The sequence below is a fragment of the Panulirus ornatus genome, chromosome 50 (genome assembly GCF_036320965.1).
Source record: "Panulirus ornatus isolate Po-2019 chromosome 50, ASM3632096v1, whole genome shotgun sequence".
Classification (NCBI taxonomy): Eukaryota; Metazoa; Arthropoda; class Malacostraca; order Decapoda; family Palinuridae; genus Panulirus; species Panulirus ornatus.
The window spans coordinates 717217-742169 of record NC_092273.1 but is presented as its reverse complement, the minus strand read 5'-3'; the positions used below and the strand labels follow the sequence as shown (position 1 = coordinate 742169).

General features: G+C 41.2%; 1 protein-coding gene across 6 annotated transcripts in view; it reads right to left on the bottom strand.

Annotated features, from left to right (window-relative positions):
* The window catches only part of polybromo (protein), a 471093-nt gene that overhangs the window by 54269 nt on the left and 391871 nt on the right, over positions 1–24953 (bottom strand). For all 6 annotated transcript variants that reach the window (XM_071691025.1, XM_071691026.1, XM_071691024.1 and 3 more), the window contains exons 29-30: positions 18831–18978; positions 1381–1490 (exon numbers count right to left, since the gene is read on the bottom strand). In XM_071691025.1, the coding sequence (XP_071547126.1) occupies positions 1381–1490; positions 18831–18978 (258 nt within the window). The remainder of the gene's footprint in view (positions 1–1380; positions 1491–18830; positions 18979–24953) is intronic.

The window sequence follows — 24953 nt, the reverse complement described above, 5'->3', positions numbered from 1 at the left end:
GAATGGTGTAAGCAAGGAAGGCATGTAAGGACAGGGAAAAGTGAAGACTCTTTTTCCGTGACCACCCCTTGATGGGAGTTCCCTGAAGGAACTGCATCAGAGATATAGACAGATAGATAGGTAGATAAACAGATAGATAGATAGATGAACAGATGAACCGGGTTTGCAAGTGGCATGTGAATTCTACTTTAGAAGAGCTGCAGTACAAAAAATTCTTGAACTACAAAAAGTAAGTATTGAAAAGCTTTTGGGTGGAATATTCTCTCATGGCCTTAAGCCAAGTAAAGGTACACAAAAGCATTTGAAAGGGAAAAAAATAATTCTTGGATTTACAGGTAGGGATATCGATGTAAAATCCACGGAAATAATCGTCACTCTTTATAAGTCACTGGTGCTTCTCCATCTTGAATACTGTGTTCAGTATTGGTCACCCTAGTTAAAAAAAAAAACAGACAGAAAGGAGACAGTATAAAGGAGAGATACCAAGATGATCACCAGACACGATACAAATCCTAAGAAAGGTTACTAATTGACTTATATCCATTTAGCTTAGAAAAGGGAAGGTTAAGAAAGAGGTAATCTAATACAGGTCTTCAAAGTTATCAAAGCCTTCAATAATCATCCTGATCTAATAAGCTACTTAATGACAAATTCATCTATCTTTACATGTAGTTATGGATACAAACTCATGGGTAAATATTTTACCTTGAATGAGGCATAGTTCTTATTCATCAAGTTTCAAAACAGGCTTGATAAATATTTTGCTTCAAATTAACAACCAACATTAATTGCATCTCCTCAGTCACAGGAAAAGTTTACAGTATTTTTGTCTTTGAAATATCTGTATGTCTTTCTACCCTTATGTCACTGATCTATGAATTTCTGATCTCATCTACTACTAACAAAAAAACCCGATGATCTGCTGCTGTTTGAAATCCTTCATATGATACATTTTCCACTTTTGAAAAATAGCTTGGGCGAAATGAACACATTAAAGGATGATCTGAGATTGTGAAACCCGAGACACTGAAGAATGTACACACTATAATGTTAGGTTATATGACCTTAAAGGGATATCACAGAGAGATTTTAGGCTAACTGCACCATTTCTAAAAGACATCTATTTTATTTCATAATAAATCATAAAGCTTATCTAATGTTGAAAAAAAAAGATATACCTAACAAAACCAGCTAGTGCAAGTGATGGTGTCTTAACATAAATGTAAAGTAAAATGCAAATTCAAATAACCAAACTGACAGATGCAAAAGCAACCAACACTACAATAAAGAGCATGTCTGAGAGTGGTTGTAGCAAATCGGAGTGTATTACTGAGAGATATATTCAAATGAGGAGTAAGAAACCCAAAAGGAAATACTTACCTTGGACATTGGAATGGGGAGAGCCAGTGGTTGGATATGTTGTGGTTGATGGAGTAGCTGGAGTTGGCTGCAGTGATAAGAGAGACCGTCGAGATGATGCTACGAAGTTCCTATCAAAACAAAAGAAATGATTCAATGCAGTCCATAAACCAATAAATAGAGAACTTTTCAAGGCAAGTCCACTTTGCACTACAACAAAACAAAATCAATGGAGAATGATAAAAAAATTTGTACATCTACAGAACGTGACAGATAATAGGGTGGCAGATGTGCAATGTTTGGATAAGGAAACATGTGGAGTGAGACGGTCATGGTAGTAAATGGTATGGAGAAGATAGAGAAAGCCTTGCACACTATGAAGCACAGCAAAGTGAATGAAGTAGATGGGACAGTTGAGTTTCCCAATAGAGGATACTTATGACCTATAATGAGAGTCTGCCATGATGGTAGGGCTAGCTCATAGTGCATACTACATGTTTTACTTGCTGAATTATGCTGTAACTCTTATTACAGCATGTTTCACTTGTTAAATAATGCTGGACCTCTTAGCCACCTCACACCTATAATCTTTGATCCAAGGTTGATCAGGGCTTGACATCAGCCATTTAACAAGTTTTCTTTTAAATATATCTACATATGTCTCTTGGATATCCTCTATTTCTCATCATATAAAACTGAATTTCCAACTTCTTTGCCAGACTCATTCATATACCCTTGTCTGGTATTTATTGGAAATGTTCCAGGGAATTACTCCCTACTTGATGAGTGTGTACCTTGCAGTCTGATAGGCTTTTACATTCATGAACATTCATACTTATTTATCTATTATACTTGATTGCCATTTCCCACAACTGCAAGGTAGCACCAGGAAACAGACGAAGAATGGCCCATCCACTCATATATATATATATAAACACAGATGCCCATACACACACAAATACATACATATACATATCAACATATACACATATATGTATATACATATGTACATATTCATACTTGTTTGCCTTCATCCATTCCTGGCACTACCCTGCCCACAGGAAATAGCATCGCTATCCCCTGTTTCAGTGAGCTAGCGCCAGGAAAAGACAAAAAAGGGCCATATTCATTTGTACTCAGTCTTTAGCTGTCTTGTGTAATGGACCAAAACCACAGCTCCCTATCCACATCCAGGCCCCACACACCTTTCCATGGTTTACCCTAGATGTTTCACATGCCCTGGTTCAGTCCATTGAAAGCACGTCGACAGAGGTATGCCACATCATTCCAATTCACTCTATTCCTTGCACATCTCTCACCCTCCTGTATGTGCAGGCCCCAATTGCTTAAAATCTTTTTTACTCCATCCTTCCAACTCCAATTTGGTCTCTCACTTCTCCTTGTTCCCTCCTTCTCTGACATATATATCCTCTTTGTCAATCTTTCCAAACTCATGCTCTCCATATGTCCAAACCATTATAACACACCCTCTTCTGCTCTCTCAACCATACTCTTTTCATTTCCACATATCCCTCTTACCCTTTCATCACTTACTAGATCAAACTACCTCACACCACATGTCCTCAAACATTTCATTTCCAACATATCCACCCTCCTCCATATGACCCTATCTATAAGCCCATGCCTCACAACCATACAGTATTGTTGGAACTACTATTCCTTTAAGCATATCCAATTTTGCACTCACAGATAACATTCTCTCCCACACATTCTTTAGCGCTCCCAGAACCTTTGCCCCCTCCCCAATCCTGTGACTCACATCCACTTCCAAGGTTCCATTCACAGCTAAGTTCACTCCCAGATATCTAAAACACTTCACTTCCTCCAATTTTTTCCCCTTCACCAATGTTCCCATTTGTTCTCTGGTCTTGCAAGTTATTTACCTTCTTCCAAAACATATTCTTATTCTCCCTAAAGTTTAATGATACTCTCTCACCCCAACTCTCATTTGCCCTCTTTTTCAACCCTTGCACCTTCCTCTTGACCTCCTGTTGCTGTCTTCTATATATCTCCCAGGTGTTGGCACTCCTTCCTTGTATCGTACAAATGCCTCTCTTTTCTCTTTCCCTAACAAATTTTCTTCTTCATCCCACAACTCACTACCCTTTCTAATCTGCCCACCTCCCATCTTTCTCATACCACATGCATCTTTTGCACATGCCATCAATGCTTCCTTAAATACATCCAATTCCTCACCCACTCCCCTCATATCATTTGCTCACCTTTTGCCATTCTGCATGCAATCTCTTCCGGCACTTCCTCACACAAGTCTCCTTTCCAAGCTCACTCATTCTCTCCTCTTTCTTGAAAACCTCTACAAACCTTCGCCTCCACAAGACATCCCTCCAGCTGCCCCTCTCAGCACATTAACATCCAAAAGTCTCTCTTTTACACGACTATCAATTAACATGTAAACCAATAATGCCCTCTGACCATCTCTCCTACCCACATACATATACTTCTGTATCTCAATTTTCAAACCAGTTATTCCCAGTCACTAACTTCTCCTAAGAACAGAAATCCAAAAGCTCTTCCCCATTTCCATTTACAACACTAAATACCCCATGTACACCAATTATACTCCCTCCTTGGTTCTTGTCCTCTCACCAACCTCTGACTCTGCTTCCAAGACTTTTCCAAACCATTCTTCCCCTTTACCATGAGATTCATTTCACTCAGAGCCACAATATCCATGGTTCTTTCCTCAAACATATTACCTATCTCTCCTTTCTTCTCATCTTGGTTACATCGACACACATTCAGACACCCCAATCTGAACCTTCAAGGAGCATGAACACTCCCTGCTTGACTCATTCTTCTGTTTCCCCTTTTCAAAATTGAAATACAAGGAGGTGAGGGTTTCCAACCCCCTGCTCCCACCCACTTCATTCTCCTTCTACAACACGTGGGGAATATGAGAGAAGTATTCTTTCTCCCCCTTACTTAGGGAGACCAAATTGGAGGTGGAAAGATGGAGTAAAAAAGATTTTGAGTGATAAGGGCCTGAACATGCAGGAGGGTGAAAGGCGTGCAAGGAACAGAGTGAATTGGAACGATGTGGTATACCGGGGTCGATGTGCTGTCAAAGGATTGATCCAAGGCATGTGAATTTGCTGGAAATGAGATGTTTGAGGACAATATGTGGTGTGACGTGGTTTGATCGAGTATTCACATTTACTCTCAGCTTTATTCTTTCACACACTTTACCAAACTCAGTCACCAGCTTCTGCAGTTTCTCATATGAATCAGCCACCAGCGCTGTATCATCAGCGAACAACAACTGACTCACTTCCCAAGCTTTCTCATCCACAACAGACTGCAAACTTGCCCCTCTTTCCAAAACTCTTGCATTCACCTCCCTAACAACCCCATCCATAAACAAATTAAACAACCATGGAGACATCACACACCCCTGCCGCAAACCTATATTCACTGAGAACCTATCACTTTCCTCTCTTCCAACTCATACACATGCCTTACATCCTTGATAAAAACTTTTCACTCCTTCTAACAACTTGCCTCCCACACCATATATTCTTAATACCTTCCATAGAGCATCTCTGTCAACTCTATCATATGCCTTCTCCAGATCCATAAATGCTGCATACAAATCCATTTGCTTTTCTAAGTATTTCTCACATACATTCTTCAAAGCAAACACCTGATCCACACGTCCTCTACCACTTCTGAAACCACACTGCTCTTCCCCGATCTGATGCTCTGTACATGCCTTCACCCTCTCAATCAATACCCTCCCATATAATTTACCAGGAATACTCAACAAACTTATACCTCTGTAATTTGAGCACTCACTTTTATCCCCTTTGCCTTTGTACAATGGCACTATGCAATCATTCCTCCAATCCTCAGTCACCTCACCATGAGTCATACATACATCAATAACCTTACCAACCAGTCAACAATACAGTTACCCCTTTTAATAATAAATTCCAATGCAATACCATCCAAACCCACTGCCTTGCCGGCTTCCATCTTCCGCAAAGCTTCTACTACCTCTTCTCTGTTTACAAGATCATTCTCCCTAACCCTCTCACCTTGCACACCACCTCGTCCAAAACACCCTATATCTGCCACGCTATCATGTAACATTCAACAAACCCTTAAAATACTCACTCCATCTCCTTCTCACATCAGCAATACTTGTTACTACCTCCCCATTAGCCCCCTTCACCAAGGTTCCCATTTGTTCTCTTGTCTTACGCACTTTATTTACCTCCTTCCAAAACATCTATTTTTTTTTTTTTTTTGCTTTGTCACTGTCTCCCGCATTTGCGAGGCAGCGCAAGGAAACAGACGAAAGAAATGGCCCAACCCACCCCCATACACATGTATATACATACACGTCCACACACGCAAATATACATACCTACACAGCTTTCCATGGTTTACCCCAGAGGCTTCACATGCCCTGATTCAATCCACTGACAGCACGTCAACCCCGGTATATCACATCGATCCAATTCACTCTATTCCTTGCCCTCCTTTCACCCTCCTGCATGTTCAGGCCCTGATCACACAAAATCTTTTTCACTCCATCTTTCCACCTCCAATTTGGTCTCCCACTTCTCGTTCCCTCCACCTCCGACACATATATCCTCTTGGTCAATCTTTCCTCACTCATTCTCTCCATGTGCCCAAACCATTTCAAAACACCCTCTTCTGCTCTCTCAACCACGCTCTTTTTATTTCCACACATCTCTCTTACCCTTACGTTACTTACTCGATCAAACCACCTCACACCACACATTATCCTCAAACATCTCATTTCCAGCACATCCACCCTCCTGTGCACAACTCTATCCATAGCCCACGCCTCGCAACCATACAACATTGTTGGAACCACTATTCCTTCAAACATACCCATTTTTGCTTTCTGAGATAATGTTCTTGAGTTCCACACATTCTTCAAGGCTCCCAGGATTTTCGCCCCCTCCCCCACCCTATGATCCACTTCCGCTTCCATGGTTCCATCCGCCGCCAGATCCACTCCCAGATATCTAAAACACTTTACTTCCTCCAGTTTTTCTCCATTCAAACTTACCTCCCAATTGACTTGACCCTCAACCCAACTGTACCTAATAACCTTGCTCTTATTCACATTTACTCTTAACTTTCTTCTTTCACACACTTTACCAAACTCAGTCACCAGCTTCTGCAGTTTCTCACATGAATCAGCCACCAGCGCTGTATCATCAGCGAACAACAACTGACTCACTTCCCAAGCTCTCTCATCCACAACAGACTTCATACTTGCCCCTCTTTCCAAAACTCTTGCATTCACCTCCCTAACAACCCCATCCATAAACAAATTAAACAACCATGGAGACATCACACACCCCTGCCGCAAACCTACATTCACTGAGAACCAATCACCTTCCTCTCTTCCTACACGTACACATGCCTTACATCCTCGACAAAAACTTTTCACTGCTTCTAACAACTTGCCTCCCACACCATCTATTCTTAATACCTTCCACAGAGCATCTCTATCAACTCTATCATATGCCTTCTCCAGATCCATAAATGCTACATACAAATCCATTTGCTTTTCTAAGTATTTCTCACATACATTCTTCAAAGCAAACACCTGATCCACACATCCTCTACCACTTCTGAAACCACACTGCTCTTCCCCAATCTGATGCTCTGTACATGCCTTCACCCTCTCAATCAATACCCTCCCATATAATTTACCAGGAATACTCAACAAACTTATACCTCTGTAATTTGAGCACTCACTCTTATCCCCTTTGCCTTTGTAAAATGACACTATGCACGCATTCCGCCAATCCTCAGGCACCTCACCATGAGTCATACACACATTAAATAACCTTACCAACCAGTCAACAATACAGTCACCCCCTTTTTTAATAAATTCCACTGCAATACCATCCAAACCTGCTGCCTTGCCGGCTTTCATCTTCCGCAAAGCTTTTACTACCTCTTCTCTGTTTACCAAATCATTTACCCTAACCCTCTCACTTTGCACACCATCTCGACCAAAACACCCTATATCTGCCACTCTATCATCAAACACATTCAACAAACCTTCAAAATGCTCACTCCATCTCCTTCTCACATCACCACTACTTGTTATCACCTCCCCATCTGCGCCCTTCACTGAAGTTCCCATTTGCTCCCTTGTCTTACGCACTTTATTTACCTCCTTCCAGAACATCTTTTTATTCTCCCTAAAATTTAATGATACTCTCTCACCCCAACTCTCATTTGCCTCTTTTTCACCTCTTGCACCTTTCTCTTGACCTCCTGTCTCTTTCTTTTATACATCTCCCACTCAATTGCATTTTTTCCCTGCAAAAATCGTCCAAATGCCTCTCTCTTCTCTTTCACTAATAATCTTACTTCTTCATCCCACCACTCACTACCCTTTCTAATCAACCCACCTCCCACTCTTCTCATGCCACAAGCATCTTTTGCGCAATCCATCACTGATTCCCTAAATACATCCCATTCCTCCCCCACTCCCCTTACTTCCATTGTTCTCACCTTTTTCCATTCTGTACTCAGTCTCTCCTGGTACTTCCTCACACAAGTCTCCTTCCCAAGCTCACTTACTCTCACCACCCTCTTCACCCCAACATTCACTCTTCTTTTCTGAAAACCCATACAAATCTTCACCTTTGCCTCCACAAGATAATGATCAGACATCCCTCCAGTTGCACCCCTCAGCACATTAACATCCAAAAGTCTCTCTTTCGTGCGCCTGTCAATTAACACGTAATCCAATAACGCTCTCTGGCCATCTCTCATACTTACATACGTATACTTATGTATATCTCGCTTTTTAAACCAGGTATTCCCAATCACCAGTCCTTTTTCAGCACATAAATCTACAAGCTCTTCACCATTTCCATTTACAACACTGAACACCCCATGTATACCAATTATTCCCTCAACTGCCACATTACTCACCTTTGCATTCAAATCACCCATCACTATAACCCGGTCTCGTGCATCAAAACCACTAACACACTCATTCAGCTGCTCCCAAAACACATCTTTTTATTCTCCCTAAAATTTAGTGATACTCTCTCACCCCAACTCTCATTTGCCCTTTTTTTCACCTCTTGCACCTTTCTCTTGACCTCCTGCCTCTTTCTTTCATACATCTCCCAGTCATTTGCACTATTTCCCTGCAAAACTTGTCCAAAAGCCTCTCTCTTCTCTTTCACTAATAATCTTACTTCTTCATCCCACCACTCACTACCCTTTCTAATCTACCCACCTCCCACGCATGTTGATTCCTTTTTTTTTTCATACTATTCGCCATTTCCCACGTTAGTGAGGTAGCGTTAAGAACAGAAGACTGGGCCACTAAGTGAACATCCTCACCTGGCCCCCCCCTTCCGTTCCCTCACTTGGAGAGAGAGAGAAAAAAAAAGGGCCCATTCTTCACCTGTTTCCTAGTGCTACCTTGGTGATACTGGAAACAATGATTAAGTATAAGCAAATACATAATAATAAAATATATATTCATACTTGCTTACCCTCATCCATTCCTGGCGCAAACCCATCCAACAGGAAACAACATCGTCACCCCTTGCATCAACTAGGTAACGCTAGGGACCAGATGTGAAAAGGCCACATCTGCTCACACTTGTTTTCTAGCTGTCATGTGTATTGCACTGAAACCACAGAACCCCATCCACATCCATGCCACACAGACCTTTCCATGTTTCATCTCTAATGTTTCACATGCCCTGGTTCTCTCCACTAATGGCATGTTGACCCCAGTATACCACTATACCAGTATAGTGTTAATGGGATGGCCTTGATCAGGACCTAGGTTTCCCATGCAGTTTCAGCTATAAAAAAATGAAATAAAATTACATTGCAGATTGGGCTGACCGGTCATAAACATATACTGATCTCTCTGTAAACAACTTTTATATCACATTAGAATGGTATATATATCATGTAATAAACCCTAATATGCAGACTTGTCTGATACCCATTATAATAACACACTGGTCAGGGACATTTTGTGATAATTTTTATTATACATACCCCTCTGAAACACCAACATGCCTCATAACCAAATAACTACAGTAATAATATCTAACTTGCCACACATTTGGAGCACATACTAATAGTGTTTGATAAACTTCCACTTGTTAAACATCATTGCAGCACCAATTGCTTATTACAATCTAATTTGCCATGTCTACCTGGAACATATTTCATAACCTCTACCTTTTACAAACTACCAATAAAATAAAAGAAGATAAAGACTATCATCTTAAGAGCCATTTAAAGCATCAGCAGTTCCATACATACTTGTGTTGAGTTAATCAAGAGCATAAGTCAACCTCTCCATCAGCGAAAGATCCCGATATTTTCATATCTGACTCAGAGTAGACCTGGGAGCATATCCTCAAACCAAGTTGAGAAAACTTATAGAGGGAAAAAGCAATCTAAAAACATGAAGTACAGCAATAGAAGGAAAGAAACACACTGTCAAGAAGAGAGAGTCAGAGATGTGAAGAAAATTATAATCTTTTCACATGTTTTGGAGAAAGAGGTGAAATTCACTGGTAACTATTAACAATCACTAACAATAATTTTTTTAACATATATATATATATATATATGCCCCTCTTTCCAAAACTCTTGCATTCACCTCCCTAACAACTTCATCCCTAAACAAATCAAACAACCATGGAGACATCACACACCCCTGCCGCAAACCTACATTCACTGAGAACCAATCACTTTCCTCTCTTCCTACACGTACACATGCCTTACATCCTCGATAAAAACTTTTCACTGCTTCTAACAACTTGCCTCCCACACCATATATTCTTAATACCTTCCACAGAGCATCTCTATCAAGACTTATGAAGTCTGTTGGGGATGAGAGAGCTTGGGAAGTGAGTCAGTTGTTGTTCGCTGATGATACAGCGCTGGTGGCTGATTCATGTGAGAAACTGCAGAAGCTGGTGACTGAGTTTGGTAAAGTGTGTGAAAGAAGAAAGTTAAGAGTAAATGTGAATAAGAGCAAGGTTATTAGGTACAGTAGGGTTGAGGGTCAATTCAATTGGGAGGTGAGTTTGAATGGAGAAAAACTGGAGGAAGTGAAGTGTTTTAGATATCTGGGAGTGGATCTGGCAGCGGATGGAACCATGGAAGCGGAAGTGGACAATAGGGTGGGGGAGGGGGCGAAAATTCTGGGAGCCTTGAAGAATGTGTGGAAGTCGAGAACATTATCTCGGAAAGCAAAAATGGGTATGTTTGAAGGAATAGTGGTTCCAACAATGTTGTATGGTTGCGAGGCGTGGACTATGGATGGAGTTGTGCGCAGGAGGATGGATGTGCTGGAAATGAGATGTTTGAGGACAATGTGTGGTGTGAGGTGGTTTGATCGAGTGAGTAACGTAAGGGTAAGAGAGATGTGTGGAAATAAAAAGAGCGTGGTTGAGAGAGCAGAAGAGGGTGTTTTAAAATGGTTTGGTCACATGGAGAGAATGAGTGAGGAAAGATTGACCAAGAGGATATATGTGTCGGAGGTGGAGGGAACGAGGAGAAGAGGGAGACCAAATTGGAGGTGGAAAGATGGAGTGAAAAATATTTTGTGTGATCGGGGCCTGAACATGCAGGAGGGTGAAAGGAGGGCAAAGATAAGAGTGAATTGGAGCGATGTGGTATACCGGGGTTGACGTGCTGTCAGTGGATTGAATCAAGGCATGTGTACGGGGGTGGGTTGGGCCATTTCTTTCGTCTGTTTCCTTGCGCTACCTCGCAAACGCGGGAAAAAAAAAAAAAAATATATATATATATATATATATATATATATATATATATATATATATGTCTGATCATTATCTTGTGGAGGCTAAGGTGAAGATTTGTATGGGTTTTCAGAAAAGAAGAGTGAATGTTGGGGTGAAGAGGGTGGTGAGAGTAAGTGAGCTTGGGAAGGAGACTTGTGTGAGGAAGTACCAGGAGAGACTGAGTACAGAATGGAAAAAGGTGAGAACAATGGAAGTAAGGGGAGTGGGGGAGGAATGGGATGTATTTAGGGAATCAGTGATGGATTGCGCAAAAGATGCTTGTGGCATGAGAAGAGTGGGAGGTGGGTTGATTAGAAAGGGTCGTGAGTGGTGGGATGAAGAAGTAAGAGTATTAGTGAAAGAGAAGAGAGAGGCATTTGGACTATTTTTGCAGGGAAAAAATGAAATTGAGTGGGAGACGTATAAAAGAAAGAAACAGGAGGTTAAGAGAAAGGTGCAAGAGGTGAAAAAAAGGGCAAATGAGAGTTGGGGTGAGAGAGTATCATTAAATTTTAGGGAGAATAAAAAGATGTTCTGGAAGGAGGTAAATAAAGTGCGTAAGACAAGGGAGCAAATGGGAACTTCAGTGAAGGGCGCAAATGGAGAGGTGATAACAAGTAGTGGTGATGTGAGAAGGAGATGGAGTGAGTATTTTGAAGGTTTGTTGAATGTGTTTGATGACAGAGTGGCAGATATAGGGTGTTTTGGTCGAGGTGGTGTGCAAAGTGTGAGGGTTAGGGAAAATGAGTTGGTAAACAGAGAAGAGGTAGTAAAAGCTTTGCGGAAGATGAAAGCCGGCAAGGCGGCAGGTTTGGATGGTATTGCAGTGGAATTTATTAAAAAAGGGGTGACTGTATTGTTGACTGGTTGGTAAGGTTATTTAATGTGTGTATGACTCATGGTGAGGTGCCTGAGGATTGGCGGAATGCGTGCATAGTGCCATTGTACAAAGGCAAAGGGGATAAGAGTGAGTGCTCAAATTACAGAGGTATAAGTTTGTTGAGTATTCCTGGCAAATTATATGGGAGGGTATTGATTGAGAGGGTGAAGGCATGTACAGAGCATCAGATTGGGGAAGAGCAGTGTGGTTTCAGAAGTGGTAGAGGATGTGTGGATCAGGTGTTTGCTTTGAAGAATGTATGTGAGAAATACTTAGAAAAGCAAATGGATTTGTATGTAGCATTTATGGATCTGGAGAAGGCATATGATAGAGTTGATAGAGATGCTCTGTGGATGGTATTAAGAATATATGGTGTGGGAGGCAAGTTGTTAGAAGCAGTGAAAAGTTTTTATCGAGGATGTAAGGCATGTGTACGTGTAGGAAGAGAGGAAAGTGATTGATTCTCAGTGAATGTAGGTTTGCGGCAGGGGTGTGTGATGTCTCCATGGTTGTTTAATTTGTTTATGGATGGGGTTGTTAGGGACGTGAATGCAAGAGTTTTGGAAAGAGGGGCAAGTATGAAGTCTGTTGGGGATGAGAGAGCTTGGGAAGTGAGTCAGTTGTTGTTCGCTGATGATACAGCACTGGTGGCTGATTCATGTGAGAAACTGCAGAAGCTGGTGATTGAGTTTGGTAAAGTGTGTGAAAGAAGAAAGTTAAGAGTAAATGTGAATAAGAGCAAGGTAATTAGGTACAGTAGGGTTGAGGGTCAAGTCAATTGGGAGGTAAGTTTGAATGGAGAAAAACTGGAGGAAGTAAAGTGTTTTAGATATCTGGGAGTGGATCTGGCAGCGGATGGAACCATGGAAGCGGAAGTGGATCATAGGGTGGGGGAGGGGGCGAAAATCCTGGGAGCCTTGAAGAATGTGTGGAAGTCGAGAACATTAGGGTATGTTTGAAGGAATATTGGTTCCAACAATGTTGTATGGTTGCGAGGCATGGGCTATGGATAGAGTTGTGCGCAGGAGGATGGATGTGCTGGAAATGAGATGTTTGAGGACAATGTGTGGTGTGAGGTGGTTTGATCGAGTAAGTAACGTAACGGTAGGAGAGATGTGTGGAAATAAAAAGAGCGTGGTTGAGAGAGCAGAAGAGGGTGTTTTGAAATGGTTTGGGCACATAGAGAGAATGAGTGAGGAAAGATTGACCAAGAGGATATATGTGTCAGAGGTGGAGGGAATGAGGAGAAGAGGGAGAACAAATTGGAGGTGGAAAGATGGAGTGAAAAAGATTTTGTGTGATCGGGGCCTGAACATGCAAGAGGGTGAAAGGAGGGCAAAGAATAGAGTGAATTGGAGCGATGTGGTATACCGGGGTTGACGTGCTGTCAGTGGATTGAATCAAGGCATGTGTATGGGGGTGGGTTGGGCCATTTCTTTCGTCTGTTTCCTTGCGCTACCTCGCAAACACGGGGGACAGCGAAAAAAAAAAAAAAAAAAAAAAAAAAAAAAAAAAAAAATTTTTGCTTTGTCACTCTCTCCCGCGTTTGCGAGGTAGCGCAAGGAAACAAACGAAAGAAATGGCCCAACCCACCCCATTCACATGTATATACATACGTCCACACACGCAAATATACATACCTACACAGCTTTCCATGGTTTACCCCAGACGCTTCACATGCCCTGTTTCAATCCACTGACAGCACGTCAACCCCGGTATACCACATCGATCCAATTCACTCTATTCCTTGCCCTCCTTTCACCCTCCTGCATGTTCAGGCCCTGATCACACAAAATCTTTTTCACTCCATCTTTCCACCTACAACTTGGTCTCCCACTTCACCTCGTTCCCTCCACCTCCGACACATATATCCTCTTGGTCAATCTTTCCTCACTTATTCTCTCCATGTGCCCAAACCATTTCAAAACACCCTCTTCTGCTCTCTCAACCACGCTCTTTTTATTTCCACACATCTCTCTTACCCTTACGTTACTTACTCGATCAAACCACCTCACACCACACATTGTCCTCAAACATCTCATTTCTAGCACATCCATCCTCCTGCACACAACTCTATCCATAGCCCATGCCTCGCAACCATACAACATTGTTGGAACCACTATTCCTTCAAACATACCCATTTTTGCTTTCCGAGATAATGTTCTCGACTTCCACACATTCTTCAAGGCTCCCAGGATTTTCGCCACCTCCCCCACCCTATGATCCACTTCCGCTTCCATGGTTCCATCCACTGCCAGATCCACTCCCAGATATCTAAAACACTTTACTTCCTCCAGTTTTTCTCCATTCAAACTTACCTCCCAATTGACTTGACCCTCAACCCTACTGTACCTAATTACCTTGCTCTTATTCACATTTACTCTTAACTTTCTTCTTTCACACACTTTACCAAACTCAGTCACCAGCTTCTGCAGTTTCTCACATGAATCAGCCACCAGCGCTGTATCATCAGCGAACAACAACTGACTCACTTCCCAAGCTCTCTCATCCACAACAGACTTCATACTTGCCCCTCTTTCCAAAACTCTTGCATTCACCTCCCTAACAACCCCATCCATAAACAAATTAAACAACCATGGAGACATCACACACCCCTGCCGCAAACCTACATTCACTGAGAACCAATCACTTTCCTCTCTTCCTACACGTACACATGCCTTACATCCTCGATAAAAACTTTTCACTGCTTCTAACAACTTGCCTCCCACACCATATATTCTTAATACCTTCCACAAAGCATCTCTATCAACTCTATCATATGCCTTCTCCAGATTCATAAATGCTACATATAAATCCATTTGCTTTTCTAAGTATTTCTCACATACATTCTTCAAAGCAAACACCTGATCCACACATCCTCTACCACTTCTGAAACCACACTGCTCTTCCCCAATCTGATGCTCTGTACATGCCTTCACCCTCTCAATCAATACCCTTCCATATAATTTACCAGGAATATATATAAATATATATATATATATATTTTCTTTCTTCTTTCAAACTATTCGCCATTTCCCGCATTAGCGAGGTAGCGTTAAGAACAGAGGACTGGGCCTTGAGGGAATACCCTCACCCGGCCCAATTCTCCGTTCCTTCCTTTGGAAAACTAAAAAAAAAAAAAAAAAAAAAAACGAGAGGGGAGGATTTCCAGCCCCCCGCTCCCTCCCCTTTTAGTCGCCTTCTACGACACGCAGGGAATACGTGGGAAGTATTCTTTCTCCCCTATCCCCAGGGATAATATATATATATATATATATATATATATATATATATATATATATATATATATATATATATATATATATATATTACTATTATTACTATCGGTATCATCAGTGACAAGCCGTGCATCACAAAATTCCACACCCTTCCTTCCTTCACCTTAGGCAACCACACCAAAGACGCAGACACATTACTACTGCCTTGCTTGCCTGCACCACTTGACTACTACAGCCCTGCCTGCACGTGTGTATGCATGTCATACGACAGCATCAGCAGCAGCACAGAAAAAGAAGTAGCAGAAACACAGTACAGGGGCAACATGGAGATGTGCCAACAATGGGTGGCGGGTGAGGAGGAAGAAGAAGAACTTTGCTGTGATGATGCAGAGGGCTTGGACACAAAATCAACAACGCCAAAAGTAAGTTCAACACCACCACCACAACCTCCTTCACCTCGTCCAGTCCTGTGCCTGAACCCAGGCCCGCTTCCTGCACAGGCCCGCTTCCTGCACAGGCCCGCTTCCTGCACAGGCCCGACTGGCTCAATCCTCAGAGCCAATCCTTTTCCCTGGGGATAGGGGATTAAGAATACTTCCCACGTATTCCCTGTGTGTCGTAGAAGGCGACTAAAAGGGGAGGGAGCGGGGGGCTGGAAATATATATATATATATATATATATATATATATATATATATATATATATATATATATATATATATATACCTCTGTTCTTAACGCTACCTCGCTAACGCGGGAAATGGCGAATAGTTTAAAAAAAAGAAAAAAGAATATATATATATATATATATATATATATATATATATATATATATATATATATATATATATATTGGGGAAGAGCAGTGTGGTTTCAGAAGTGGTAGAGGATGTGTGGATCAGGTGTTTGCTTTAAAGAATGTATGTGAGAAATACTTAGAAAAGCAAAGGGATTTGTATGTAGCATTTATGGATCTGGAGAAGGCATATGATAGAGTTGATAGAGATGCTCTGTGGAAGGTATTAAGAATATATGGTGTGGGAGGCAAGTTGTTAGAAGCAGTGAAAAGTTTTTATCGAGGATGTAAGGCATGTGTACGTGTAGGAAGAGAGGAAAGTGATTGGTTCTCAGTGAATGTAGGTTTGTGGCAGGGGTGTGTGATGTCTCCATGGTTGTTTAATTTGTTTATGGATGGGGTTGTTAGGGAGGTGAATGCAAAAGTTTTGGAAAGAGGGGCAAGTATGAAGTCTGTTGGGGATGAGAGAGCTTGGGAAGTGAGTCAGTTGTTGTTCGCTGATGATATAGCGCTGGTGGCTGATTCATGTGAGAAACTGCAGAAGCTGGAGACTGAGTTTGGTAAAGTGTGTGAAAGAAGAAAGTTAAGAGTAAATGTGAATAAGAGCAAGGTTATTAGGTACAGTAGGGTTGAGGGTCAAGTCAATTGGGAGGTGAGTTTGAATGGAGAAAAACTGGAGGAAGTGAGGTGTTTTAGATATCTGGGAGTGGATCTGGCAACGGATGGAACCATGGAAGCGGAAGTGGATCATAGGGTGGGGGAGGGGGCGAAAATTCTGGGAGCCTTGAAGAATGTGTGGAAGTCGAGAACATTATCTCGGAAAGCAAAAATGGGTATGTTTGAAGGAATAGTGGTTCCAACAATGTTGTATGGTTGCGAGGCATGGGCTATGGATAGAGTTGTGTGCAGGAGGATGGATGTGCTGGAAATGAGATGTATGAGGACAATGTGTGGTGTGAGGTGGTTTGATCGAGTAAGTAACGTAAGGGTAAGAGAGATGTGTGGAAATAAAAAGAGCGTAGTTGAGAGAGCAGACGAGGGTGTTTTGAAATGGTTTGGGCACATGGAGAGAATGAGTGAGGAAAGATTGACCAAGAGGATATATGTGTCGGAGGTGGAGGGAACGAGGAGAAGTGGGAGACCAAATTGGAGGTGGAAAGATGGAGTGAAAAAGATTTTGTGTGATCGGGGCCTGAGCATGCAGGAGGGTGAAAGGAGGGCAAGGAATAGAGTGAATTGGAGCGATGTGGTATACCGGGGTTGACGTGCTGTCAGTGGATTGAATCAAGGCATGTGAAGCGTCTGGGGTAAACCATGGAAAGCTGTGTAGGTATGTATATTTGCTTGTGTGGACGTATGTATATACATGTGTATGGGGGTGGGTTGGGCCATTTCTTTCGTCTGTTTCCTTGCGCTACCTCGCAAACGCGGGAGACAGCGACAAAGCAAAAAAAAAAGAAAAAAAAAAAAAGTTTCATGGTGATACAAGTGAAGGCTAGAAGTCTCATCAAAGATGTTAAAGGAAATTATGGCAATTTGAGGCCAGTCATGGATAGTTTAATAGATTTAAGGCTTATGCTAATTTTCAAAATGTTAAAGAGCATGGTGAGTCGGAGCATTACTAAAATTAAGGTAAATGGATTATCTTTATAGCTCAACATATTCTTTCTCATGCACAGTTTTTGCAGTCAGTAATTTCCTTCTAATATTAATTCTGCTCTGTGTGGCAGTGTTTTAAGTGTGTTGGTGTTACAGTCCGGAGTTTGGGGTGTAAAAAGTGTGTTGGGCAAGTATAATACAGTATGCAGTAAATATCAGAAAAATGGCATATGCATAATGCAGTAACAGAGAAAATGAACTAATAAATAGGGAGGAGAGGCTTAACTATTCTGGATGGTGGAATCCTGGGTGAAATTAAATGGTTTTATCTTGCAGAAATTTTGACTCATGCACAGTTTACAAAAACATAACCCTTGCATGGGTCAGGGAGCCTCTATATCATTTCTATACTTTCAGATATGCAATATTATATAATTTTCTATATTTCTGCAAGTGTTTGGTTTAATACACATCTTACAGTGGTAATTCATGGTCCTATTCTTGTGATGTAATGTGGATCCACTGTACCCAGAACAGGATGTACCTCTCTAATCCAGCATTATGTGGTCCAGCAACTCCCATGGTCTGGCACATTTTGAATCTGCTGCTGAGCTAATTAAAAGTCCTGTCAATTTCTTATATCCCCAAAACAAGTGTATAATGCTGAAGAATCCGCCCCTTACTGGCATCAAGTGCCACAAAAAACCCTTGTTCAAGATACTGAGGAGTCTCCATCTGGGGATAAGGATTCCAAAGACAGGGTAACAATTCTTGGCTGCAGCAATGCTGGATGAACACATAAAACCATGCTATTGGTAACTGGTAAGAGTGTTCACTTAAGGGCCTTTAAAGGGGTCAATTTTTGTTTTCTGGCATTTTCTGTAGTCCAGCAATGGCTAGGTACCAAGGTTGTTGGATTAAAGAGGTACAACCTGTACCTAGATTTTAACCCCTTAAACATATTACTTGTTTATAAGGTAACCTCCCCCTGCTTCTTGCATAATCATCTGGTTATAAAAACTCAACCGGCACATGAGTATATATGATATCTGATGACCTATAATAAACCACTTCTAACCTGAGGATCAACAATGTTTAATGACCATTAACATAACAAAACCTACCTAGAGCGATCATGGTGCTGTATGATACGACCAGTATTCTTCTGTATGTGAACCTCTCGTACATGTCTCACCAGCCGTTGCACCATGGGGAAGGGAGCTAAGGAACTCTTCTTGTGACGAGAACATCCACGCCACCCGCACTCAAAAACTGAAACAGAAATCATTCTCAAACCTCATTCATTGGAATGAAAGAAAAAAGTCCAAAAGCTGGCTGTCTAAATATTTCTACAACAAACATTCTAGTAATTCTGATTATCTTACACCAGCAACCGTTTGGCAGCATCAAGTAAAATAAACTAACTGATATGATAAACACTAAAAGATGATGATAACAGTGGCAATAAGGATGGGCTTCACTTGTCGCAGACTCAACATGAGGCTTTAATGATTTTCTTTCAAAGGCTCCAATTAATAAGCTGAGCTTTAAATAAAACAATAGAAATGGGTAAAATAAAAGATTAGAAGAATACTGTAGTCTGGTAATTCTGAGGAGGGGAACTTTGCCTTTCAAAAAGGGGAAGTTATGGTTATTCAGAGAAATATATAGGGAGAAAAGGAAACAGAAAGCTCATCAGCCTATGATGAGGTTATCTGGTGATTCATTTTCAAATAATATTTCTGTTCTAAAATGACTGAGTTACAACCAGAAGGCTCTCTCCCCACTCCATATCCTCTGGCTAAAACAGCCTGCAGAAAAAGGAATGGTAGAAATAACAAGAACTGCTGAGGTAAAACAAACATGGAATTTTACACAAAAGAATGAAAAGAAATATGCACCAGGTAATATCTACATTATTTATGTCCCTCAAGTCTCTGGCTTCAAATGTGCAAAAGAAAGCCATCTCCTAACCTGAGATGAAATAAAAAATGTAAGTAATGTATATCCTTATCAATGTTTCATCACCAGGGAAGTGGTAACAGGAAAAGAAATTGCGAAAAAGAGATGAAATGATTATATTGAGGGGCTGTTGAATGTTTTAGATGATATGGAGGCAGAATTAGTGTGTTTGGTACAAAGTAGCAAGTGGAATAAGAAAGACATGGCACATGGGTTGGTGAAAAGCGAGCTGGTGGTGAAGCCTTCCACAAGATAAAGCGTAGCAAAGTAACAAGAGTGAATAGGAATTTAGTGAAGCTTTTCAAAAAATAGAGTGAAAATGTTGCTGATCAGTTAGTCAGGCTATTCTGCAAGAGAAGGTGCTTGAGAACTAGCATAATGCATATACAGTGTTTCTATATTAAGACGGGGGAACAAGACTGCATGCTGAAATTATTGAGATATAAGTCTGTTGAATATAACTTGTAAGGTAAATGGGAGAGTGGTGTTTAAGTGTAATGGCATCCACAGAACATATGACAGTGGATGAAGTGCAGCTTCAAGATAGATAAAGGACATGTGGATGAAGGGTATGACTTTGAAGAGTTTACGTGATAATTATAGTACTTGGAGGAAGAGACAGTAATGTATGTGGCATTTATGAATCTGGAGAAAATGTAAGATGAGAATAGACAGATTAGCTTTGTGGAGAGTGCTACATATAAAAAAGGTAAATGGAAATTACCAAATGCAGTGACGAGTTTTTATCACAAGAGTCAGAGCATGTGTGCAAGTAGGAAGGGAAGAAGGGGAGTGGTGCTTGGTGAAGGTGTGTCTGCATCAAGGATGTGTGATGTCACCATGGCCTTTGAATCTATTTATGAACAGGGTAGGGTGTCACTAGGCTCCGTCTGCAAGAGGTTACACCATGTATGAAAAGTCACCTTCAGCGAGACTGTATCAGTGGGGGTATAGGCTCAACCAAGAACTCACTCCAACAGTTTAAATTTCCCTGCAAATGGAAGTAGTGCAGCCTTAGGCTACACGTGCCTTTAGAAAAATCTTGGGTAACACCAGGAATCTTTCACAGAAATTGGTAATGGGGTAATTATAAATGAATAAATAAATAAATGTAATACAGGGATATGATTGCATCTTAGACTGAAGGGTGGATCCAAAGTATACAAGGGATAGCCTACTTAAGTAATCTACAATGAAATTTTGCCTTAATGGCAGGGATAACTTGCATATGACACATTCCTGGTGGCAGACTCCAAAGAAAAACTCCACAAACAGGAGACAAAGTATGGGAGAGTATGCAAAAGAATGAAGCTGAAGGTCAATGAGAATAAAATCAATGTAATAAGGTGCATCAATGGGATGAAAGAGGACGATTTGAAAATAAGTTTGAATGGGATAATCTAAAGGAAGGGGAATGCTTTAGGTAACTGGGAGTATACTTGGCACTGAGTAGAACTATGGTGATTGAACTGAGTCAGAGGGTGGAAAAACGAACTAATTCCTAGGTACAATGAGGAGTGTGTGGAAGGAGAGATCAGTGTTAGTTGGGACAAATATGGGTATGTTTGAAGGTACTGTAATCCCAAGAATATTGTATGGATGTGTATTTAGCAATGAATGCAACAGATTGGGCAAAGGTAGATGAGTTAGAAATGAAATGCTTGAGGATGTGATGTAAATACTTAGTGAAGTTAAGGGGGTTCTCTATCCACATCCTAAGCTAGGCCTAGCGTGCTGAAATGAGTTCCTGGTGTACCAAGCTCTTGGAAGCCACAGCTCACAGGCCCATGTAGCCTCCACAGCTTGACCGGTGTGGTACACTTTGTAAGTACTTGTCCAGGGGTTTCTTAAAATTCCCCACTGTACATCCCATGGTGTTTCTTAAGACTGCAAGCAAAGTGTTAAAGAGACTCAGGCACCAGATGTTTAAAGTGTTCTTTCATCGTGTGCATATTGCAGCTCTACATTTTAGCAACAGTATTTTACAGTCTTAAATGCTAGTAACAAGATAGAGACCATGCTTTTTAGAATTATCAAGGTACAGATGATGACATAAGTCTCTTCTATGCACTCCAAGAAGTACAGCCTCAGAGAATTCAGCCATTTCCAGTAATTTAGTTCCTTTCCCAGGTGGTGTCAGGAGGTGGACTGTGTACAAAAGAGAGGGGTGACCTGATAACAACCTCTGAGCTTATAAAACAAATCAATGATGTGGACAGTGAACAGTGCTTTTAGAGATGTTGGGATAGGGCAAACAGATGACATAACATGAAACAAGAGGTGTCAATATCCCTCATCGTCTCATTGCTATGAGTAAATGGCGTAGTTCAGGCATCATGGATAAAGTGGAAATAGACAGTTTGAATGATTATAACACTTGCCTGAAGTCTTTTGAGACACCTTACCTGCTGAACAACTTTATTCAAACACTGTAATTCTTTAATGTTTCTAACAAAATCTGTCTAAAATTCTGCTTTAGTGATTAATAGTAAGAGATATACCACCGAGTAAAACTGACAAGTGGTAGTATATGTCAAATCTATTTTTCATACATGATCACCATTCCCCATGTTAGCAAGGTAACAAACACCAAAAGCAGTCAAAGATATGGTCTAATTTGCCAAATCCTACTCTCGACTGGTTTGGGAAAATCTTGGTTGTAAAGTCAAGAGTTGGTGAGAGGACAAGAGTTAAGGAAGGAGTAGCACTATTCCTGAAGCAGGAATTGAGGGAGGATATGATAGAGTGTAAGGAAGTAAATTCTAAGTAGATAAGCGTAAAGTTGAAAATGGTTGGAGAGAGATGGGTGATTATTGGTGCTTATGCTCCTGGTCAAGAAAAGAAAGTTCATGAGAGGCAAGTGTTCTGAGAGCAACTGAATGAGTGTGCCAGCAGCTTTGATGCACGAGACTAGGCTTTATTGAGAGGTGATTTAAATGTGAAGGTGAGAAATGTGGCAGTTAAGGGTATAATTGTACATTGGGTATTCAGTGTTGTGAATGGAAATGATGAAGAGCTTGTGGATTTTTGCGCTGAAAAAAGACTGGTGATTGGGAATACCTGGTTTAAAAAGAGAGATATACATAAGTATACATATGTCGGTAGGAGAGATGGTCAGAGGGCATTGTTGGATTACATATCAATTGATAGGCGGGTAAATGAGAGACTTTTGGATGTTAATGTGCTGAGAGGGGCAGCTGGAGGAATGTCTAATCACTATCTTGAAGAGGCGAAGGTGAAGATTTGTAGAGGTTTTCAAAAAAGAAGAATCTTGGGGAGGAGATAGTGGTGAGAGTAAATGAGCTTGGAAAGGAGACTTGTGTGAGGAAGTATCACAAGAGTTTGAGTGTAGAATGGCACATGGTGAGAGGAAATGATGTGAGGGGAGTGGGTGAGGAATGGGATGTACTTAGGGAAGCAGTGATGACTTGTGCAAAAGGTGCATGTGGCATGAGAAAGGTAGGAGGTGGGCAGATTAGAAAGAGTAGTGAGTGGTGTGATGAAGAAGTAAAGTTGTTAGTGAAAGATAAAAGAGAGGCATTTGGATGCTACTTGCAAGGATGGAGTGCAAATGACTGGGAGATGTATAAAAGAAAGCAGCAGGAGGTCAAGAGAAAGGTGCAAGGGTTAAAAAACAGAGGGAAAATGAGAGTTGGGGTGAGAGAGTATCATCAAACTTTACGGAAAATAAAAAGATGTTTTGGAAGGAGGTAAACAACATGCACAAGACAAGAAAACAAATGGGAACATCAGTGAAGGGAGCAAATGGGGCAGTGGTAACAGGCAATGATGAAGTAAGAAGATGGAGTGAATATTCTGAAGGTTGGCTGGATGTGTTTGATGATAGAGTGACAGATATAGGGTGTTTTGGTAGGGTGGTATGCAAAGTACCAGGGTCAGGGAGAAGGGTTTGGTTAGCAGAGAAGAGGTCGTGAAAGCGTTACGGAAGATGAAATCCGGCAAGGCGGCAGGTTTGGACAGTATTGTAGCAGAATTTATTAAAAAAGGAAGACTATGTTGTTGACTGGTTCATAAGGATGTTCAGTGTATGAATGGATCATGGCGAAGTGCCTGAGGATTGGCAAAAAGCATGCATAGCATCATTGTATAAAGGCAAAAGGGATAAAGGTGAGTGTTCAAACTGCAGAGGCATATGTTTGTAAAGTATTCCTGGGAAATCATATGGGAGGATATTGACTGAGAGGGTGAAAGCATGTACAGAGCATCAGACTGGGAAGAAGCAGTGAGGTTTCAGAAGTGGTAGAGGATGTGTGGATCAGGTGTTTGCTTTGAAGAATGTGAGAAATACTTAGAAAAACAGATGGATTTGTATGTAGCATTTATGGATCTGGAGAAGGAATATGAGATGCTTTGTGGAAAATCTCAAGAGTATTTGGTTTTACCAAGGATGTAAGGCATGTGCACAAGTAGGAAGAGTGGACAGTGATTGGTTCCCAGTGAATGTCGGTTTGCAGCAGGGGTGTGTGATGTCCCCATGGTTGTTTAATTTGTTTAAGGATAGGGTGGTTAAGGAGGTAAATGCAAGAGTTTTGGAGAAAGGGGCAAATATGCAGTCTGTTGGGGATGAGAGGGCCCAGGAAGTGAGTCAGTTGTTGTTCACAGATAATACAGCTCCAGTAGCTGATTTGAGTGAGAAACTGCAAAAGTGGGTGTCTGAGTTTGGAAAAGTATGAAAGTAGAAAGTCTAGAATAAATGTGAATAAGAGCAAGGTAATCAGGTTCAGTAGGGTTGTAGGACAAGGTAACTGGGATGTAAGGCTGAATGGAGAAAAATTGGAGGAAATTAAGTGTTTTAGATATCTGGGAGTGGACTTAGTAGCAAATGGAACCATGGAAGCAGAGGTGAGTCATAGGGTGGGGGAGGGGGCAAAGGTTCCGGGAGTGATGAAGAATGTGTGGAAGGCGAGAACATTATCTCGGAGAGCAAAATTTGGCATGTTTGAAGGAATAGTAGTTCCAACAATGTTATATGGTTGTGAAGCATGTGCCATAGATAGGGATGTGTGGAGGAGGGTGGATGTGTCCGGAATGAAATGTTTGAGGACAATATGTAGTGTGAGGTGGTTTGATCGAGTAAGTAATGAAAGGGTAAGAGAGATGTGCGGTAATAAAAAGAGTGTGGTTGACAGAGCAGAAGAGGGTGTGTTGAAATGGTTTGGACACATGGTGAAAATGAGTAAGGAAAGATTGACAAAGAGGATATATGAGTCAGAGGTGAAGGGAACAAGAAGTGGGAGACCAAATTGGAGGTGGAAGGATAAAGT